This window comes from Cupressus sempervirens, chromosome 1 (assembly GCF_028749045.1).
Source record: "Cupressus sempervirens isolate cs-2001-9-10 chromosome 1, ASM2874904v1, whole genome shotgun sequence".
Taxonomy (NCBI): Eukaryota; Viridiplantae; Streptophyta; class Pinopsida; order Cupressales; family Cupressaceae; genus Cupressus; species Cupressus sempervirens.
This window is the reverse complement of record NC_143118.1, coordinates 830513276-830537674: the sequence shown is the minus strand read 5'-3', so window position 1 is coordinate 830537674 and position 24399 is coordinate 830513276. Positions and strand designations below refer to the sequence as shown.

The window sequence follows — 24399 nt, the reverse complement described above, 5'->3', positions numbered from 1 at the left end:
TTAGGGACACACTATGTAAGCGAAAAAGGACATGGATGCAACAAAACATCAAGTGGATGAGTAAATGGAATATTCATTTCAATATGTGCCCCACAAATAATAAAGAAATAAAGGTCTTTGTTATGGAGAAATTCTACAAGAGAAATTGGGGAAGCGAGATTGGGAGGAAGAAACTATATTATATAAATGAGTTCAACCCCACTTGTGATCAACTCGAAAAAGCGTACGTAGGAGCCAACATTTCTTGGAGAGCTAAAATTCTTATTGCTCAGCTGAGAACCAACTCTCACCAACATCGTTGTGAGACCGGGCGTTGGAAGAGGCCAAAGGAGGTTTGGGAAGAGAGAATTTGCAGATTTTGCAACTCTGGGAAAGTGGAAACTGAACAACACTTTATTCTAGAATGTGAGGCCTACAAGGATAGCAGGGATAAGTTTGCGGATACTATATGTGACAATTCTTGGCATAACCTGTTCAATGAAGAGTACATTGAGCAATTGGGGGGGCTCATCATTAGTCTACACAAGAGGCGAACATCGCTACTTAAGTCTGCTTGAGTTGTCTTGCTGTCCCATAGGCTATTTTTAGCCTCGTGGACGTTAAATTTTTATCTATCTATCTAATATCAATCACTCCTATAATTTCTATGTTACATAGATGTCGAGTTTCACTTCAAATGAAAAATCTATCAATGTCCACCTTGCACCTCCTTTTGGTGCTCAGTGCTAGTCCAATGCAACACAACACACATCGAATTGAACGAGAGTAAATTTCAACGACACTCAAATACAAATACCCTAAATATACTTAGCCGAGAGACACTACTGTGTTTTGGTTCGGGTTATTTACAGAGAGAAATTTGCTCTGGGGTTTTTGTAGGGTTTTTCTAACTTTTTCTTTGTAAACTCTCACTATTTTTTATTGTCGGCGTTGTTGACAGTGCTCCCAGTTCGCATTTAATCTTGAGGTAAGTCGCTTGCTATAGTTTCAGGGAGTTTTTTTTGTAGGTTTGATCATGTGTTTTAAGGAGCGAGTTTTATTGTATGTTCAGTCACGTGTTTTAATTTTTTTTGGGTTTCCTTATAGTTGAATCCGTCGGAATTGTCACCGTGAGCGTACAGTTAGCCCTAAATTAATGAACACATCTGATCAAACTAATGTTCAGGTTGTTTTCCAAGAGATTGTTCTGTGCATTTTCATAGCCCCCTTTTCAGAATTTAAACTTTCTTGCTTTAGTTTGCCTTGATACTGCTGCGATTTTTCTTTTGGAAGGGGTGCGGCTGTTTCCCTTGCAATTGGGTGTAGTCCCTGGGTTGCTGTTCGACCTTATGTTCAGAGGTGTATGCCCTCTTGGCGGTTTTTTTTTTTTAAACATTCTAGCTCTGAACTTGGCTCCTAAATAAGTGTGTTTTAGGGTTTGATTTATGTGCACGCGCTCCTTATAACTAAATTAATATTGTGTTCAAATGCCTCCATCTGATTTTAAAATTACGAAAGCGCTTGTGCATTATTTGCTTTTGCAAGCCTATAATCTCCCATTAGAATGTTTAGTTACACTACTGGCCCTTTCATGGCTTGATTATGGTCAGTCCCCTTGTGGTTTGGAATATGGATTGTTCTCCCAATTCTCCGATTGAGACACACTTCTTTTCCTGGGGCATTTAGTCTGATTCTGTACCACTTTACTTTTCGTGGACTGGCTAGTTGGTCCTAGGACCATCCATTAGTATGCAGGGACACCCTACCTATTAGTCAGGGTTCACATTTGAAGTTTGAACATAAAGACCAACCTTGCGGTAATGTTAGCAGCCTTAGTGTGTTGTCTGAATCTTAATTGTTGCTGCATAAATGAACAAAAAGGATACTCTGGTCATGTCAATTTTATGCACGTTGATACTTGGTATCTAAGGCCATGATTTCAAGATTCAGTTTCTTTGTCTTTGTTATTAGTTATTATCTGTTCCCCGAAAACATTTAGGTTAATTTATATTAAGTGAATGTTACCCTATTATTATTTCACTATTTAGTGTTCTATTTTTGTGAATTTTGGTGTCTTTGAAAGAGTTTTCAAAAAGTGACAATGTTGGAAGTTTTTGAACTTCTAATGGTAAAGATTTTTCTTTTGATTGTGATAATTATTGATTTGTTATAACTTTTTCACTTAGTGTGAGTTTAGCAATGAAATCAGTTAATATTTTGAGAAATGTGCATCTTTTTCCTCTAACAATTTAAGTAATGTTAATCAGGAGAACACACAATGAATTTCAATAATGTAAAGGTTCCGAAGGTCCCTGGAGGGGGTCCTGCTGGGTCATTGGCAAAAGTTGTAGTGATAGGCGGTCTTGGTATTTATGCTGCTCTAAATAGTCTTTACAACGTGGATGGTGGTCATCGAGCAATTGTATTTAATCGAATTGTCGGTGTCAAGGACAAGGTACCTTCTTTTCATATTTATCTCAACATTAATGTTTAAGTGATTTCATTTGATTTAATATACAATACTGTGCCTGTTTCTATACATTCTCTTTAATTGGTATTGCTATCTGAGTTTGCATTGTCAGTTGTAATTAGTCTTCACCCTGCAATGTCAAGGGTGTTCTGGAGCTCTTGTCAAGCTTGGTTGAAATATTTGTAATTAAATGTTTGGTATTGTTATGTAGGTGATTTTTTTTGATTTGATTTGTTTGGTTGTAAATAATGATAGACTCACCTTATGCTTGCCGTCATAACTCCATCAATAAGCATCACCTTAGTTGTTACAAATTTGAAATAGTTTCTATCAATATTCTGTTTCCACTTTCTGGTTAATAATATTGGTGCCTCAGATATATAGGGTAGGTGGGCTTCCAGATGATTTGGAGCCCATAATACTGGGACAATTCATACAGTGATGTTTATCAATGCCTTCGGAAAGATGGTATTTTCCATTTTTCCAAGCATTTTGTTGCCGCAAAAGTGCATGTTTTCTCTCACATTGCTGGCAATTATTTGTGTGCTATATTTCTGGTGTGCTTCTTTTTAATGTAGAATGCAGATTAAAGTTGAATTAAACATATATACATTGTTAGCGTACACCATTGCTTCTATTTGTTTGGTTAAAATTACTGTTACAAACTGTTTTAATGATGAAAAGAAACAAGAAGTTGCTAAAGACCCTTTGTGTTCTATAGAGATGTTTTGGACAACTCTTTAATGCACACTATATCAATGGAGTTTTTAGGATATTGGTGAACTATGTGCACATGCCCTAATTTTTGATCTTCAAACCATCAGGAATGATGCACGTCACAATTTTGAATCAAGAATACTAATAGGTTTGTTACAAATGAATTGTTCACGTCTTTTCTTCTTGGCCAACTATGTGGTGTATACCTTTTCATAGTCAAGTCAGGCTTCATTGTTTTGTTTCACCATTTTTTACTAGTATGGTCATATTACATGGTTGAGTTGTAGCTCATTATTGTAAATGCCTCCGTTGCTATCTGCAGGTCCGAGTTGCCGGGCCTCTGGACATTGCAAACTAGTTTTGTGGTTTTGTTTGGGTCTGCTGTGGTTCTGGACATGGTTTGTGGGACCAACCTCAGTAGACCATGGCACATTTCATCACATCACTTGTTAGATTGCTGAATTCGGTTGTTTTCTAGAAGAATTGACCTTTGTTTAATTGTCCCCAGTGTCAAGATCCTTTTCTATTTTTTTCTCAATTTATTTTCAAAGTTTGAAGAATGAAATGTGTGATTGTTTGTTTTTGTACTTTTTGCATTTTTCAGTTTAACTTTGCATTAAATCTATAAAAAACATGAACAGCAATTTGAATAGTATTAGTGGTGACAATGAGGTAGAGGAAATTGGAGGAAGAATAAAATGCCTGATTTTTTTTATTTTACTTTTTTACAATTTTCAGTTCAACGTTGCATTAAATCTCAAAAAAAATGAACAGCAGTTTTAATGGTTTTAGCAGTGACAATTGTCAAAGTTTTGTGCAGAAATAATGATAGACAGCAATAATCAGAAGTAGAACAAAATAAGTACAAAAGACAAAATGACTTTATCTTGGGAAAACCCTTGGAATAGTGGGAAAAACCCCACTCACACCAGAAAAAATCTCTTTTATTGATATAATTTTTTTCAAGTACAATGCTTTCACTTAATATCTATATATCTACAAAGCAATCTTTTTCCACACCAGAAAAAATCTCTTTTGTTGATATAATTTTTTTCAAGTACAATGCTTTCACTTAATATCTATATATCTACAAAGCAATCTCATGTATATAGGGAATTGAGAGACTCTTCTTATCACAACTGAAGGTACCTGCAATTTCTAAAAACAACTCTCGTTATATTTCAATATGCAAGCCTCTTCTCATGACAGGTCTCGACATCATATTATCTCGAATATTACTATAATTACCTTTTTCAGCTGAAGATGACCATAACGATCATATTTCTTTTTCATAAATATAAAGATAAAGATCTCTATCACAGCTACAATCTTCAACACTCTCTCTTAGCAAGATAGAGATCTTTAGTATGGCAGGCACACATAGCTACAACCAAAGATGTCAATGCTAAATTCTCATCACAAAAAACATGTTATGTCAGCATAACATAATTTACCATGGTTACTTCATAAGCACATAAAATTAAAGTCATGGAGTCACACACATGACTTCTACCATGCCTACTTGTAGATAGTGGCCCACCATGTCTACTCACATAGGGTGGAATGATGGCTTTCACCTTAGACTTCTCCTAGAGAAGAAAGCATTTCCACCATGCCTACTCATAGAGGGTGGTCCACCATACCTATTGACAAAGGGTGGAACGAGGGTTTTCACCTCAAACTTTTCCTAGAGAAGAATGCATTTCCACCCTGCTAACTCGTAGAGGGTGGAACAGTGGATTTCACCTCAAACTTCTCTCATAGAGAAAAAACACATTAACATGTGTAAGAATGGCTGAGTTTCTCTCTCAACAAGGAGAGCTTTGATCCCCAAAATAAGATAGCTGATTCCAATTGTTTTACTGTCACGTAAGCTTGCTGCCATGTAACGTCCCTCTGAAGCTGAATATAATTTCTTTGAAATTTCTGTATCATCAATTCAGTCCCATGACTGCATGCAGCATCCTTGTTCATGAATCTCTCCTCATTTCATTGATGCATCCTACAAAGAGATTAATAAAAATTCATAAAATCAATCATCGTTAAGAGATATGTAATAATTAATGCTCAAAGAAAACATTATTCCCAGTGCTGTAACAAAAATGCAATATTGAAGATTTAATCATGGGATACTTATTTCTTTGACATAGACTCATTTCCATGTAAATTCACCAATGTTTTCAACTCAACTCTGCGAAAGAAAGCGGCATGTCCTTTGCCCTAGGACAAGTCTAAGAGCTTTACCTAACAACTGGAAAACAGATCCAAACAAGCACACGAATCACAAATGCCACTTTAGTGTTAAGTTTTATGCCCATAAATTAGGTAAACAACATAAGAAAAGTAATTAAAATGCATAAAAGGCACAAGATTTATCTTGGGAAAATCGTTCCACTTGAAGGGAAAAACCCAACCACACCAGCAAAATATCTCTTTTATTGATAATAGAAAATGTTTGAGTACAAGGCTTTTCACTTTATTGATTTACCAAAACCAAGTAATCACATAAATAGATTGCATAAGACTCTTCATCTTTCATACGGTGGTCTCTTTGAGTCCCAAAAATAAGACCCTTCATATTTCCACATATTCAACACTTTATATTTCCATATGCATGCCTCTTCACGTGACATATGACACGTGTCTGTTTACATAATATTAACTTAAATATAATCGCAAATATCTCTTCAGCCGAAGATGAGCATAATGGTCATAACAAACATCTTTCTATCTCATAGAATTAGAGATAACGATCTCTATTGTAGCTGTAATCTTCAACACTTTGTCTTAGCAAGAGGGAGATCTTTAGTTTGGCATGCACACATAGCTGTAAACAAATATGATAAATTTACATATGTTATCTCAGCATAACATAATACACCATAGTTACTTCATAAGCACATAGAGTGGAGCCACACACATGACTTTCACCACGCCTACTCGCAGAGGGTAGATCGAGGGCTTTCACCTCAAACTTTTCCTAGAGAAGAATGTATTAATGATTGAGATTTTTTTCTTAACAAAGACTCCATCTCAGCAGGGACAACTTTGAATACCCATTTAAAAGAAGTTGATTCCAAGTGTTTTACTGTTACACATGCTTCGCAAGGGGTTGGGCATCTCCCTTTGTCGCGTAACCTCCCTCTGATGCTTAATAATTTCTCCCTAAACATTAATTTCCTCTTTTAATGAAGATAACGTGCCACCAATTTAGTTCTCAAGACTGCAAACAACGTTTTCAAAATTTCTCACTATACCATTGCACCCGACAATCAAGAGATTTATAACATCTCATAAGATCCACTTATCATAGAGATCAAAGCAAAGGTATACTCTCTTAAAAGTTAGATACAAAAATCATGGAATACTTATCTCTTTGAAGTTTGATCTCAACACACATACATAAGAAATGAAACCCAACATTTATATGAACAAAATGTATTACTCAATAAGAATGTTACCATAAAAAATGAGAACTAGGATTTGCCAGTCTAACCTCAAGTTTTTGCACAAAGTCAAGTTAGCATACACATGATACAATCATAAGTGATGGCACAGAACATAAAAACCTCTTATGTATGGTTTATCATTCAATCGATCATCAACACCTTGCAATCAATACCATATAATAATATCTTATAGCACATGTGCACAACGATGAAGATGCACAAACTACACACAAGTAATGTTTGATACTCATCCATCAAAACTTACATGGCGATAGTCAACACAACATGATACTTATATCAATTAACAAAGAAGAAACATCATCAAGTTAATAACATCACCTCATCACATGACTTCTTGTTGCATCCTACAACCAAAAGAGGTTAATCAACCTTCCATAAACTATATAGAGATTAATGTTCTACACTATTTCCAATGATAAAATAAGGATTCAAAAAAAAAAGTGAAAGATTCATCTCTGAGTTTTCTTCTTGTTGCATCTTGCAATGTTTCGATTTGTTGGCATCAACATAATTAGTTACCATTTTTGCAGCATCTGAAGCCCATTCACGATGCAACGAAGTCCAATCATGATCCATAATACATGCTGAAAAGTTTGGCAATAGATGTTTTGTCGGCTGATAGAGAGTTCATATAAGCAAAAGCCGTGATTGTTTGTTTGAATTATGTCCAAGTCATGTATTCAACCAAATGAAGAAAACATCCTCTCCAGGTCGTCACCTGTAACTGAAGCTACCAATCCCTGACCAGGTGACCAAAGCCAATATGTGAGAAAACACCTTTTTTGAAGGCTTCAATAATGTGAAAACATTTCCCAGAAACGATTCATAGTTTTATTCACATCCAAAAAATGCAGGCAACTGGTTGTACAGCCAAACAATCTCACCATGAAGAACACCAAAACACCCTCCAAATACATACTTGAGTCTAAAATATGACTTTACTTTCTCATCCCATCTCTACCAAGAGCGAAATCTACTGTAATTAGTTTCACTTATGTTCTTCTTACAGATCTTCAATGAATTTACCCCTTCCTGTAAAATATTTGACGCTGACCTTAAGCAGGAATGCATTTACAGTGTGTCTCCATGCTCAGAGGATTTCTTCTCCAGTTCAAACCTCGTCAATACAAGGAGACATTTAAACAATTTACATATATCATCACAATATACTTCAATTTTCATGATAAGAAATGTTTGAAAGAGTTTTGGGAAGTTGAATACTGGAAACATACTAACAGTCATCCGATATAACGAAATTAGACCTGACAAGTTGCCTTGAATCATACCCAATTCATAGCTTGTGTTTACTCAGCAAAAATTTGCAATACACGAACAGAGTCTCCATTGGCTGTAACAGAGGCGTGTCTAGAGAATTCCCACCAGGTGCGAGTGAGATACAAACAACTCATGGAAGGAATTCACTGCTCGAGCAGGCTAGAGAAGAATCCGGAAATGTCATAGAGCTTATAACAGAAAACCAATCTCATTAAGCACTGCTACAGACAATTACGGTTGTCTTTTTTTTTGATCGGTAAATATGGTTGTCTTTTTATAAAAATGTCTCCACTTCATATGCCATAACATCTGCGATGTTTTCTTTTCCTGGATGAAACAAGCTTCTTCCGATTTCTTTGAGATGCCCAACCATATTGAAATCAGAAGCTCAAGTGCCCAGAAATTTCTGCTCAAAACAACAATTGCCTGAACTCCAAACATCCCAATTTTTGAAGAGCCTTGAGGCTTTGTGTGCGACAGGAGTCTCATAAGGCTACAACCTCCCCAGTAATTTCCAAGAAGTGTGCACAATACTTTCTCCAGACAGAAAAGTCTTTAAGTTGTCCTAGGAAAAGAACCAATGGCAGCTATGCAATCTACAACCCAGTGTACATGTGTTTCCGGCCACCTCATACAAATGCACCATCTCATACAAATGCAGACACACCCAGCAGATATGATGGTAAAGAATGGATATAACAGTAGTAATGTTTCTATTGCTCCCTAACGCCACCAGCTAATGTCTGCGATGGCAGATAAAGCTCCTGGTCAACATGCAGTTGTATTCATGAAAGACGATGACGATGAAGACAATACTGCTACGAATAGAATTGGCAAGAGAAATAAAAAATGCTCGAATCCTCCTTAATAAAAGATTTTCCCTGGGCACGATGAAGATAATAAAACCAAGTCATAGAGTGCGTGAACATACATGAAAGATGAAGCTAGATTGTGATAATTCCCTCCCAACTTATGGAGCTGCAAAAATTACTTCTCGATAAATTGCCATCAAAGGAGTAAATTTCTTCTGGGGCATGCGCAACAGCCTTGTCCGAGAACATGACAAATCCAATGCTCTGTTTTAAAGCAAATTTGATGAAGACTGGGGTAACTGAGCAAAATTTGTGCAAGAGACTGAAAGAAATTGCAACTTCATGCAGACGAGGTCTCATATAAAACTGTTAATTGGTCGAGGAAAATTCTACACTCATGTGAAAAGAGGTGAATAACCTGTTACTAAATTTCTATGTATGCTGAAATTTAGTCGTAGAGCAGTAACATTGCACAAAGCTTCATACAATCTACTCATTTCTTGTATATTTGCATTCTACACTCATGTGAAAAGAGGTGAATAACCTGTTACTAAATTTCTATGTATGCTGAAATTTAGTCGTAGAGCAGTAACATTGCACAAAGCTTCATACAATCTACTCATTTCTTGTATATTTGCATTCAGCCTATACTATCGCAAATCTTGTTTCATTCTGAACAGAAGTGAAAGAATAAATGTTCATTGTATAAATCATCAACTGATATGTACAATATTTGTTTACAACTGATAAAATGAAATAAACATGCTGAAAGTAAATATCTCTCACACAAGTGGCTGTGAGAGTAGCCCCTAATATGCTGATATACATATCCCTATTCTATGAAGCATATAATCATGAAAGAGGAAAACAATGTAAATGAGAGGGTCAAAGGGAACCGGTCATTGCCTGTAATGACTGGTCATGTTGTCTTGCTCCAAATCTCGCTTGTCTGCTGTCCTGGTCCATGGCCCGTACAAGCGTCTGAACCTGCATATATAAAGAAATGTGTTAGATCCAATGGATCTAAACAATGACGGAAACACCTCACCTCATGCAAATATTCTATGCCACCGTCATATCATACACTTGCATAAAACAGACCTAGATACCAGCATATCAGAGGCAATGTGATCACAACAAATTTTATTGCTAACATGTTTGCTTCCTATGCAGAATCTTATCTCTTATAGGTACGCAGATTTCATACTGTATTTTCCTATGAGGGCTATTGAGCCTGGCGTGCCTATAAGAGACAAAATCGAAGAAGGTGATTAAAAGATACAACAGAAGATTTAAATGGACATATTAATTTATGAAACCTTTTGCTTTTACTTCAGAACTATGCTGCAACAATTTTAAACCAGATTGACAGAAGCATTAAAGGGACAGAATTTTATTATTTTGAAACCTTTGTTTCAATATCCATTTGAGAATAAAGTTCAAAGGTATACATCATACACGAGATGATAAATATGTGTGCAAATTTCTGAACTTAGCATGGCAGAGTTTCCAAGCTCTGATATAATGGAAATGTCAGAATTCTGAACAGAAGTATGTCATAACAGCTAGAGGGGTGGAAAATGGAAAGTGATGCTAGATACTCCTGGGCATACGTGAGGTGTTAGAAAGCAATATCAATGCAATGACAAGTTTTAAACATATTTTTTGGCTATGGCTGTTCATTTAGGTGTCAGTCCTTGCTTCATATGAGAAAGATGGACGAACAGGGTAAAAGGCTCTTCTAAAATAATGCATAGTTGTTTTCATAACTACAGAACCTTCTGTCTGATCATTACAGAAAGAAAATTCTTTTCAACACTGAGTTATACAGCAGCAAAGAGAGTTTCCTTTATACATAACAGAGAGCAACAGTATGTACATGTATGAAGAGAAAATGCTAATCCTGAGCAGAAGTAAGGGTAATAGGCTCTAATAGCTGAAAGAAAAAGCCCAATCTATTCTATGTCTAAAATTTCAAGGATAAAATATGCAAAGATGGGCAAATGCTGGATAGGACACTGAAAGGTTTAGTAAGACTGCAATATGAGCAAGTGTGTAGAAAATAGAGAAAAGCATTCTGGATAAGAAGAACAGCTTGTACAGGTGTCTAAGAATGCAAAGAGAAGAAAACCCAGAAAGTTTTTTGACAAGTTTGTTCTAACAATTCAAAGAGAAGATAAAAACCCATAAATGGAAGACCCATTTCGGAATACTTCTGCAGATAGGAACCATAAATAAGCCTCTTATGCCTGTTATAAAGAGAGAATATAGAAAATGGCTTACCCAATAAAGTAACAGTGATGACTCATTCACAGCAATTATTTTCTCCAGTTCGAGCAGAGGAAAATGGCTCTTACAGCAGTAAGGAATGATGGTTTGAACATTAGATTGTTCTCAGCAAATAGCAAGACAAGTAACGACACAGAAAGCTGCCATGTAAGAAGAGAAAATTGCAGACAAAACTCTAGATCTCCACTCCAAACAGCAAAAATGCTATGAATGGGCAAAGATAAAATGCTAAACACCATGTTCATCAGCAGAAAACACAGAGATAGCCTCCAAAACGGCAAGAAGATTGCAGAACTAGCATAAGGCCATCAGTCCAAGTAGAGGATGATAGCAAACAGCAGATGGTGGCAAGTTTGGAACTGTGGAATTGACAGGTGCAATAAAAAAAATCAGACAGCAACCTCCAGTTTTCTTCCTGCGGCTAGGGTTTTCAAACTCTCTTTCTCTTCTTTCTTCCTTATTCACCAAATGTCGAATGAAGAGTTTAGAAGCTTCTGGGTCTTTAAGAGTTTCCTCAAGTGTTTTTAAGACTTATCATGTCCGAGCTTGAGTTTAATGTTTTGGTCGACCTCCTAGGTTTTTAGATGCCTTTAGAGAGTCCGCCTAAAGTTTAGTTTTTAATATAATAATGTGTTTTGTTTTAAAAACATTGTTATATTAAGAAAACTTATATATGCTCATAATATGGTTTTTATCATTGTTAAAAATAATAATATATTACCCAAGTATCATGTTTGAGTAGTATATTTATTATGTTAATGGCCATGTAATTATTATTGCATTTAATCTTTATGTTGTAACTATTATTAATTATTTGATGATGTATAAATCAATTAATTAATAATAAAATTGAAATGCATTTATAAGTGAGGAGACAGTTATTTGTTGACTGAGTTACAAGGGGGTGGGTGGCGACTTTGGGAGAAATCTTTGGGTGTGTGTTGAAGTCATTTCTGGGGCACAATCTGCAGATATTTTGCACCTGTCTGCACTCGACGGTCTCTTAAATCCGTTTTTATTAAAATTGTGGTTTTCCTTTTCTGATTTTTGACCCTAATCATGCTAGTTTTATGCCCTATAGAGTCGTCTAGGGTTTGTATAAACCCGTGTCTTAGCTTTGCTCCCAGCAGTATTTTGTCTGCTGAATCCATCATTGTTTTGAAGCTTTTTTCAGCCCAGGACTTTTTTGTCTGAACCCCTAAATTTCTCTACCAAATCCAAAGTTTCTTGCATATTCTTGGTGGATTTTTTGAGAGCTCCACTATGTTGTCCGTTTCTTCTAGGAATTCTTTTCAAAAGAGTGGAGTTCTTCATAATGATCTGGAGTTTTGTTGTTGAGGAGCAGAATATTTCAGTGAGTCCTCGAGTCTTTTTAGGGGCTTCTATTAGTTCTGTTGAGTTCTCACCATGGACACTTGGCAGAGATAGAGTTTTGTGACGTTTAACTTTTTCAGAGACTTATGTTTCCTCTTTTGGAGGGATTCTTCCAAAATCCTAGTTGCAGATTCCTATTTTTCAGTGGATTTGGTTGAGATCAGAGATTGTTATGTACTTCTCATTTTAATGAGAAAGGGTTCTGTATTTGGAGCATTTTTTATGCATATTTGATTGACATTTGTCCTTGGGATTATTCTTCATTTTCTGAATTGTTCATGTGATGATCTATTGTTCTTTTGGCCTTTGAGCATAATACAGTTTCTTGTACATGTTTTTTCGAGAGATATTTGGTTGTATACTTTATATTGTTTTTGAAAAGGTTGTTGAGACTAGAATTCATATTATTTATTCCTCCCATCTTATTACGATAATATATAATCATCTATTATTAGTTAATGGTAATTTATTCTAAATATCTACTGAGCTTTAATTTAGCTTTCGCTTTTTTAGCTCTCTGTTAGAATAGAATGTTTTTATTCTTTACGATCGTTAAACATCGTTTTATTCTTCTGTATATATTGACCTTTCGGTCTTGTTAATAACAAGTAAGTATTTTACCAATTACTTTGTAATACGGTATCAGAGCATAGTTGGATTTTTTTCAAAAATAATATTTTCTTATTAAAATTTTTGGATTTTTATTTTTGAAATTAATTCTTACTTGGATTTACCTTCTTCCTATTACCTAGTCATGGCTAGAGTTTCAGAGACCAAGATCTACAAATTCATCCCATAAATCACAAACTTCAACTACAGTGTCCAATAATCTGATATCAAGTTTGCTTGTGATTTCCTCTGCAAATCACGTCTACAAAAGTTGCATTTTTTCAGCTTGAACTCGTGGTTTTCCGTGTGATTTCTTGAGCGTTCTTGGTGCTGTTTCCTTGACGTCTTCCTGTGACGCTTCAACAAGCCCCACCAATTCCTATGAAAAATCGGGCATTATCTCCATCAATCACCAATTTTTTGCAACAAATACCTTCATTGGCTGCTGGCTAGGGTTTTGCTCGAAACCCTAATTTATGAGCTCGATTTTTTTTTGATTTTAGATTCTTGTTAGGTATTTCAAGAGCTCAATTGGGTGGTTGTTCGTTTTTTTGGGTGCCTTGTTTTTTGAGCTAGTGGATCCAAAAAATGACAACAATATTCCTTCTGGGTTTTTCGAGCTCACTTTTGGGTCACTCTCTGAATTTTTCGGGTCTTCCATTTTTTTTTGCCTCGAAGAACATGCTTTCATAGATCGTCACATTTTTCATTGAAAAACATGCCATGGCATCTCTGACAAACATTTTGCTCAAGCATAACTCCAAATTCAAGTTGAAATTATGGCACTTGGAAGCAATGTATCATCGCCATATTTGAATAAGGGAACATCAATCAACTTGTATTGGATGTTACGAAGCGTCTAATTGCTCCTGGTTTTGATCAGGATACATGTGATCTGAATGATCAAGAGGCAGTGATGCTTCTCAAATTATCCGTCATTGATGATCACCTTTCTTAGATTCCATTCGGCAAGATAGTTTTCGAGATCTTGATAGATTTCAAAGGTGTTCATGAGACTTCTAACAGAAGCAGAGTTTTTTGTCTTTTGAAAAACACTTTGTTTCTATTGTCATGGATGAGCGCACCTCGCTCTAGGCACACCCTGAATCGGATTCGGGAAATCTGGGATCAGTTACTTGCCATCGGTCGGAAGATGGAGGAAGAGGATATTGTGGTTATCACTCATCAAAGTTTACCAAAGTCCTTTGAGCATTTTATCGAGACTCTCAACATCACGTCTTTTGGTGTTGATTTGAAGTTCATTGATCTCTGTAAATTGTTGCTTCAACAAGATTGGTGGAAGTAACAATTCGGTAGTAGCTCCAGTTCCACCTCCAAAAAGCAAACCTTTGTTGCGAAATCCTTTGAGAAGGATAAAGACAAGTTTCAACAACCATCTCAGTAGAAGTCTTTTGCTCCAACATCAGATGGTTCTTGAAAGAAGAACATTCAATGCAACTACTGCCACAAGTTCAAACACATGAAGGTTGAATGTTGGAGGCACTTAGTTGCACAATCTAAGCAATCAGGTTTGCAACCCAAAGCGAAAGTGCAGAGCACAGTGAGTAGGCAAAATTTGCCTTTGACGCCTTAATGGCTAAAAGACCTGTAGATCATGTGAAATCATTTGCCTGGTACATTCATTCAGGTGCCTTTTGTCATTTCACTCATCATAGAGACTGGTTTTGTCATGCCTTAGAATTATAGGGCAATTTTTGTTGTTGTTGTTGTTTTGTTTCTGTTTTTAAGATAAACTTTTTTCGAGTAGCAGTTATGTTCATAAGGTTTTAGCATACTTACATCTCTTTAAATCAATTGATCCTTACTACTGTGGTGGAGGTTCATCTCACTTCCTTATCATTGAAATCAGGAAGGTAGCTTTGATGGTTTTGACATCATAATTATATAATAATTAAGTCGATCCTTAAGCCCTCTATGCTAATATGTATTAGGGTTGCTAGTTGTTGTAACATGCCATTCAACTTTGTATGAACTTGTATTTTGCATTAGGGTAGGGTTACTTATTATAGGTGAAATGAATTCGTGACATATCACTGACGCAAGCAAAGGTTGAATAACTAGGGCCAAAGGCTCACCCAGCTATCCAAACCACCCTGCAAGAGTTAACAAAACGGAAGCAAACACAAAAAACAACCAAAGGAGGAAGAAGAGTGAAATATTTTTATTGATTCATCAAAATATCTTCATACATGCCCAACTGTAAGGCCTTCTGGGTTACGACCAATTACAAATACATTCATATTCAAAGATCCAACTGCAAATTCGCACTTTTAGTTCCGATCTCTAATCTTCTTCCCCAAAACTTACCTAACTCTAAGCCTAAACGCTCTATATATACTTGCCAAAATGGCTTATAGATTATTCTAGAAGATTACATAAGAGGAAGGATGACTCAACAATGGTTTGGATGCATCCTAAGAAAAGATCTTAACATAAATGTCATGATCAAAATAAATCCCGCAAGTCGGCTCGCAGAAATCACGTCCAAATCTTGACACTTGGCATACATTGGGTAACTCGGCACATGAAGAGTGACTCGGCATGCACTGGGTAACTCGGCACATGAAGAGTCACTCGGCATGCACTAGGTAACTCGGCACATGAAGAGTCACTTGGCATACACTGGGTAACTTGGCACATGAACTCAGCGAATGAAGAGTCACTTGGCATACATCGGGTAACTCAGCGAATGAATAGTCACTTGGCATACACTGGGTAACTCGACATATATTGGAGCTACAGTAACTCGACATCAACATGCAGAATGAACAAAATGAGTAGGATAATAAGGCAACCCAAGGTGCTCCTGCATCAGACAATCGGGGTTGAAAGAAATGGTTCTCCTAAATCATTGAGATGGCACAATCTGAGTGGAATCTAACTCAGATTGAGAAATGCATGAAGCATCTTCAATAGGCCTGTTTTTCCGCTTCACCAAATATTCATAGTAAGCTTTTCCTCTTGTGCTCCTACCAACTCTTTGATCTAATATTTGTTCAACTTCTTCAATTTGCTTCTTAGGATAATCTTCTAATACAACAACTTCATCCTCTGACTCATGATACTTATACAAATCAACAATATTGAATATAGGAGATATATCCATGTCATCAGGTAACTCAACTTCATAAGCATTACCACTGTCAAATTTCTTCAAGATCTTACAAGGTACAAATTTTTTCATCTTCAGCTTATTGTATGTTCCAACTGGGAATCTTCCTTTCTTTAGATGAACCATCACCTCATCACCAACTTGAAAATCATGGTGTCTTCTAGACTGACCAGCATTCTCCTTATACTTCTGATTACTTTGTTCCAACCTCAACTTCACTTCTTTATGCAAAGACTCCATAAAATCAGCAAATTCTTCTCTTGCAACGCTTTTCTTTTTTTCACCAGCAATATTTCTCAAATCTGATATACCTCTAGGATGCATTCCAGTAACAATCTCAAAAGGTGTCTTCCCTATACTCCTATTCACAGAATTGTTATATGCAAATTCAGCTTGTGCCAATACCATCTCCCAATTACTTGGCTTATTCCCAACTAAACATCTCAACAAATTACCTAAGCTTCTATTCACAATCTCTGTCTGTCCATTTGTCTGTGGATGGAATGTAGAACGAAACTTCAGCCAATACCCATCTTCTTCCACCACGTCTTCCAAAAATAACCAACAAATTTACTGTCTCTGTTTGAAATAATACTTCTTGGTAATCCATGCAATCTCACAATCTCTTTAAAGAAAAGTTCAACAACATGCTCAACATTTGATGTCTTCTTACATGGTATGAAATGAGCCATCTTAGAAAATCTGTTCACTACAAAAAATATAGAATCATGCTCCTTCACTGTCTTAGGCAATCCAAAAACAAAATCCATACTGATGTCAGTCCAAGATTTCTCAATAACAGTAATATGTGTATACAAACCATTATTTTGACTCACCCCTTTTGCAACTTGACAAACTCCACAACTCTTTACAAATTTTTGAACATCGTTATACATTTGTGGCCAATAATACTTCTCTTTTAGCAAACTCAATGTCTTATCAATTCCAAAATGTGCAGCTAATCCATCACTATGCTTTTCCTTAATCAGATTCAACCTCATAGGACTTTTAGGAATACAGAACTGAATACCTTTGAACAACATACCTTTTGAATGAAATATTCATCATACTTATGTGGTCTGTCAGATTTGGTGCTCTGCACTCTGTCCACGCCTTAGAAAAATTAAGATCAGCATCATACAACTCTTTCATTTCATCAAAACCAAGAACTTCAACCTTCATTTTAGTCAACAAAGAACGTCTTTCACTTAATGCATCAACAACTCTGTTAGTAACTCAACTCTTATGCTTGATTACAAATGTAAAACTCTACAAATACTCAACTTACTTCATATGTCTCTGATTCAATTTATGTTGACTTCCCAAGTATTGTAAAGCTATATGATCAGTATACAACACAAACTCTTTAGGAATCAAATAATGTCTCCACTTCTTCAAGGCTTGAACAATAATATAAAACTCTTGATCATACGGAAAATATTTCTTTTTAGCATTATTCAACTTTTCGCTAAAGAAAGCAATGGGTTTACCTTCTTGACTTAATACAACTCTTATTGCATTACCACTTGCATCACATTCAACTGAGAATACTTTGTTGAAATCAGGCAAAGCCAATACAGGTAATTTAGCAACCTTTTGTTGCAAAGTCCCAAAACTCTTATCAGCTCCATATGTCCACTTGAATTCCTTTTTATCTCCCCTCATTGTTTCAGTCATAGCATTACAAACAACACTGAAATTCTTTATAAACTTTTTGTAAAAACTAGCCAAACTATGAAATGATCTTACCTCACCCACATTCTCAGGTGTAGGCCATTCCAAAATTGCTTTAACCTTTTCAGGATCCATCTTCAATCCATTAGTTGAAATCACAGATCCCAAATACACAATCTCCTCTTGCATAAAAGAACACTTTTTCAGATTAATCAGCAATGTTTTCTCTTTCAGCCTTTGCAATACTTCTCTAATATGCTCAAGATGTTCTTCCTTAGTCTTGCTGAATATCAAAATATCATCCAAATAAACAATCACAAACTTACCCAAGAATCTTTTCAGAACTTCATTCATCAACCTCATGAAAGTACTAGGTGCATTAGTCAAACCAAAAGGCATAACCAACCATTCATACAAACCATCTTTTGTCTTGAAAGTAGTTTTCTATTCATCACCTTCTTTGATTTTGATCTGATTATAGCCACTCTTCAAATCAATCTTGGTAAAATACTTTGCTCCACTCAAACAATCCATTATGTCATTCATCTTCGGCATAGGAAACCTATATTTCACTGTGATTTTATTAATAGCTTTGGAATCGGTACACATTTTTCATTCTCCATTCTTTTTAGGTGCTAATACAGCAAGTACAACACATGGACTCAAGCTTTCTCTGATCAAATCTTTCTGCAACAACTCATGCACTTGTTTGTTAAGCTCTTCATTCTTTGTAGGTGTCAATCTATATGGTGCTTGGTTTGGCAAACTAGCTTCAGGAATCAGATCCATACAATGATTTATACTTCTTACTGGAGGTAAACCAGCAGGAGTATCAGTAGCAATAATGTCTTTATACTCATTCAGCAATTCTATAATTTCTACTAGTACTTGGCTATCACTATTTGCTGTCACTCAGTCATTACTAGCTTCTGCTGCTTGATCATTACTACTAACACTCGGTGCTCTAGGAACTATGGCAAAACAAACTTGATTCTTTTCCATTTCCTTTTCAAATTGTTTCCCATTAACTATGCAAATTTTTACAGTAGTACAATTAACCTCATCTGGATTTTCGATCAAAGGCAGCAATGTTTGTTTCTTCCATTTACCCAAAGAGTATATTGATTCAATCTTCCATCATGTACAACATATTTATCATATTGCCAAGGTCTATCCAACAAAATATGACAACAATCCATGGGCATAATATCACACAAAACTTCATCAAAGTAATGTCCAATTTTGAACTTCACAAGGCATTGTTCACTTACCAATATTTTATGCTCATCTTTGATCCATGAAACATGATAAGGTTTGGGATGTTTCAGCCTCTGCAACTGCAACTTGGTAACTAGCTCTTCTGATGCCAAATTTGTAGAACTTCCATTGTCAATGATCACCTTGCAGCATTTTCCAGCCATCTTACATCTGGTCTTGAAAAGACTTCTGCTTAAAACATGTTTCTCATCACTTCCCTTATTACATAAGGTTCTTCTCACAATCGGATTTTCTCCAGCCTCAAGTCCACTTGGTGTACCCTCATCATGTTCTTGAATCACAAAATTTCTGTTACCTTGCCTAATTTCAGAGGATCTACATTCAAAAGCTCTATGTCCCTCTTTACCACATTTAAAACAATTACCATGAAATTCACCTCTAGAATATGAATTACCTCTTCCTCGGTAAGAATTAGCGCCTTCTTGATAAGAATTACCACTTTTCCATTCAGTCTTGCCTTTGTCATCATTCTTCCATTCAGATTTGCCTTTATCCTGCATAGAATTGTTAGATTTGCCACTTTCTCCATAAGATCTACCTCTACCTCTCTAGAATCTACCACCTCTACCTCTTTGTCTTTGTTTATGCTTCTTTGTTAAGATCTCATCCTTAAAGGCATATTGGTATGCTTCTTCCACACTTTCCAACTTCACAAAACTTATTTCATCTTGTATTTCAGATCTCAATCCATTAATGTACTTTGCAATTTTCTCATCACCATCCACATGTCCAGATCTGATGTCCAATCTATAGAATTCTTCGGTATATTCTTTCATTGTCATGTCCTTTTGTTTCAAATTTTGCATTTTTCTCAAGAAGCTAACTTGGTAATTAGCAGGGAGGAATTTGTTCTTTACCTTGTTCACCATCTTTGGCCAAGCTCTGATCTTCTCCTTTCCTCTCCTTTGTCTATCAATTTGCAAGTGCTCCCACCATAGTGATGCATGACCTTTCAACTAGTAACTGCAATCTTCACCTCTCTATTATCAGGAGTGGTTTCATACTCAAAGAACTTCTCAATATCAGAGATCCAATCCAACACAGCATTGGTATCTAATTTTCCATCATAAGGAACAACTTCTACAGGAGGCTTTGAATTTTCCCTAGACAATATTTGCAACAATCTTTTCTCATCTTGATTTTCTTCAGGTTCTGGATTATGGTTTGTTGCTGCTGCTTCATCATCACTTACATCATCAATATGTGCTCCTCTCCTCTGGGCTGTCTCCAGAGCATCTAATCTGGCTGCAATTTGTCTCAACTGATCCAATATAGCATCATCGACATTTCTTATACCATGAACCATCTTTACAAATCAGATTCCTGCAAGATCGTAACTCTCTGCAAGTTATAGGTCAAATCCGCAGATCATAACTGACGTAGGCAAAGGTTGAATAACTAGGGCCAAAGGCTCACCTAGCTATCCAAACCACCCTGCAAGAGTTAATACAACATAAGAAAACACAAAGAACAACAACCAAAGGAGGAAGAAGAGTGAAATACTTTTATTGATTCATCAAAATATCTTCATACATGCCCAATTGTAAGGCCTTCTAGGTTATGGCCAATTACAAATACATTCATATTCAAAGATCCAACTGCAAATTTGCACTTTTAGTTTTGCTCTTTAACCTTCTTCCCAAAAACTTACCTAACTCTAAGCCTAAACACTCTATATATACTTGCCAAAATGACTTACAGATTATTCTAGAGCATTACATAAGAGGAAGGCTGACCCAACAATGGTTTGAACGCATCCCAAGAAAAGATCTTAACATAAATGTTGCGATCAAAATAAATCTTGCAAGTCGGCTCGTAGAAATTATGTCCAAATGTTGACACTTGGCATACACTGGGTAACTCAGCATATGAAGAGTTATTTGGCATACACTAGGTAACTCGGCACATGAAGAGTCACTTGGCATGCACTGGGTAACTTGGCACATGAAGAGTCACTTGGCATGCATTGGGTAACTCGACACATGAAGAGTCACTTGGCATACACTGGGTAATTCGGCACATGAAGATTCACTTGGCATACACTGGGTAACTCGACATATGAAGAGTCACTTGGCATACACTAGGTAACTCGGCACATGAAGAGACACTTGGCATACACTAGGTAACTCGGCACATGAAGAGACACTTGGCATACACTAGGTAACTTGACGAATGAAGAGACACTTGGCACATGAAGAGTCACTTGGCATACATTGGTTAACTCGACGAATGAAGAGTCACTTGGCATACACTGGGTAACTCGGCGAATAAAGAGTCACTTGGCATACATCGGGTAATTGGGCGAATGAAGAGTCACTTGGCATACACTGGGTAACTCGGCAAATGAAGAGTTGTTTGGCATACATTGGGTAACTTGGGGAATGAAGTCACTTGGCATACACAGGAGCTACAGTAACTCGGCATCAACATGCAAAATGAACAAAATGAGCAGGATAACAAGGCAACCCAGGATGCTCTTGCATCAATCACGATTATGGTTCGTGGTTAGAACATCGAACACTAGCCTGAAGGAGTTTTATCAAATTGTAATCTTTGACTGCACACTGCTGCTTTCTTAAAACTTACATCTGGATAGCTTTTCTACTGCCCTCAAAACATATTTCATTTAAACATTACATTTAATTCATTTACAATATGATAATTCCCTAAGCAAAATTGTGTAAACATTAATGTTACAAATGTAAATGACAGAATACTTTCTTATTAATCAGAGATCAAAATGATCTATATATACAAAGAGGAGAGTTGCATAGAATAGAAACATTCTATTCTACACTACACTTAAATATTAGAAACATTCTAATATTTACAGAGATATAATAAGATACGATAGTGAGCATTAAAAAGAAACATAAAGATTATTTTAATACCCCCTCTTAATGCTCAATTTATTTATTACACCAATAGATTCCCTGAATTTAACAAACTTGTCAGGACCAAAGGGTTTTGTGAAAATATCTGCTAGTTGCTTTGAGGTAGGGACATAGAGTAACTGAATAGATCCATCTTCTACTAATTGTTGGATGTAATGGCAATGAAGTGCTATGTGCTTGATTCGTTCATGAAACATTGGGTTCTTGGCGAGTTTGAGTACTCCCTGATTGTCTGAAAACAAAGAAGTCGGACCTGCTTGAGGAATATGCATATTTGCAAGCATCTGATGGAGCCAAATTGCTTCACAAGTTGCCTTGACAACTCCTCCAAACTCTGTTTTTGTAGAGGAGAGTGCATGTGCTTGTTGCTTCTTACTGGTCCAAGTAACTGTTGCAGAGCCGATACTAAACTCCCAGTAATGATCAAATCATCCACATAGACAACAAGAAAAAGAATATCATTACCAAAGTGTTTAATATACAGATTATTGTCTAACGGGCTATGCTGAAATCCCAGAGCAACCAAGTACTGATCAATCTTTATGTACCAAGCTCTAGGGGCTTCTTTAAGACCATAGAGGACCTTCTGGAGCCTACATACTTTTGGTTATGAACTGGCAACCTTGAAACCTGGGGGCTCCGTCATGTAGACTTCTTCCTGTAATTCATCATTGAGAAAAGCACTCTTCACATCCCTTTGATAAACTTTCCAACCATACTGAGCTGCAATGGCAAGAAGAATGCGAATAGTGCTCATCTTGGCTGTTGGAGCAAAGATCTCTTCATAGTCAATGCCTTCGTGCTGGGTGAATCCTCGAGCAACATGTCTGGCTTTGTATTTGTCCAAGGTGCCATCTGCATGGTACTTGACCTTATAGACCCATTTATAGCTAATAGGTTTCTTTGCAGGAGGGAGATCTGAAAGAACCCAGGTGTGGTTCTTTTGAAGACTCTGAAGCTCAGCGTCCATTGCCTGTTCCCATTCTGGAATTTCTTTGGCCTCTGCATATGTCTGGGGCTCAGGGATACTATGGATGTTGGCCATAAGAGCAATATGAACCGTGTTGTGCTGAATGCTCTTATTTCTAGAGGTTCTACCCTCAATGAGTTCATCAGGATGAAGATCACTAATCGTTTGAGCCCACCATTTTGGCTGAAGAGTTGAGGAGCCAATATCAAATGCTGTCGGAATAGATGGATGAGGGGTAGGAGCAGGAGCAGCAGTAGTATTATTTGGAAGTGGTTGAGGTGGTGTATCAGTAGCATCAGATGACTCATATAAAATAGAAGAACCCCAAGTCAGAGATGGTTGAAGACTGAATCTCAGAATGCGGCGGGGAGGCAGAGAGTGGAAATGCTCTGAGTTCCTCATCAAACACAACATCACCACTGAAGATTAAACGATCAGTATTTACATCAATAAGTTTGTAGGCCTTATGTGTGTGACTGTATCCTATAAACGTGAGTTTCTAGCTTTTGGAATCCAACTTAGTGCGTTTGGCATCAGGAATCCATACATATGCTAGATAGTCAAAAACTTTCAAATGATTGGTCCTAGGTTTGTGACCAGACCAGGCTTCTTAGGAGTCTTATGGTTAACTGCAAGGGTGGTTGGCCGGTTAAGAAGGTAGACAGTTGTGGATATTGCTTCTGCCCAATATTTTTTGGGAACATTTCTATGTTCTAGAATAACCCTAGCCATTTCTGTGATGGTATGGTTTTGAAGCTCTACACCACCTTTTTGTTGAGGGGTGTGAGGTGTGGTGAATTGACGTCTAATGCCATGAGTAGTATAGAAGGCAGAAGAACAGAATTCCCCACCCCCCATTATCGGTCCTAAGAGTACGAATGGAGGAACTAGACTATTTTTCTACTAGAGCTTTAAACTGCTGAAATACAAGAAAAGCATTTGATTTTTGCTTAAGAAAATATACTCACATTTTGCGACTGAAATCATCCACAAAGAGTAAGTAGCTGTTCCCAGTAATAGGAGGAGTATTCATAGGACCACATACATTAGCATGGACCAGCTGGAGTACTTTAGATGACCGCCATGATTCACCATCCTTAAATGGTGTCCTATGTTGCTTCCCTGCTTGGCAAGCTCCGCAAATGTGATGGTTCTGGGTTTGGATATCAGGTAGGCCATGGACTAAATTATCCTGAGCAAGCTGTGCTAGATATTGAATGTTCAGGTGACCATATCGTTGATGCCAGAGGCTGTTGAGAGCGGATGGTTTGGCGATGAAGGCATGCTCAAGGGAATCGCCTGAATCTACAAGCCTATAAATACCATGATCTTCAAGACCGACAACAAGTGTAGTGCGAGAAGCATGATCAATAATTGAACACTTATTTCCACTGAAAACGACATCCAACTGAGGGGAGTGCTTTATAATTTGACTAACAGATAAAAGATTATGTT

The 24399-nt window shown here is 36.7% G+C and overlaps 1 protein-coding gene across 1 annotated transcript in view; it reads left to right on the top strand.

Annotated features, from left to right (window-relative positions):
• Positions 1–818: 818 nt before the first annotated feature.
• Positions 819–24399, top strand: part of LOC149580421 (prohibitin-1, mitochondrial) — a 50232-nt gene continuing 26651 nt past the window's right edge. The window contains exons 1-2 of the mRNA XM_089790839.1: positions 819–967; positions 2247–2434. Coding sequence (XP_089646965.1) covers positions 2258–2434 — 177 coding nt within the window. The 5' untranslated portion in view covers positions 819–967; positions 2247–2257. The remainder of the gene's footprint in view (positions 968–2246; positions 2435–24399) is intronic.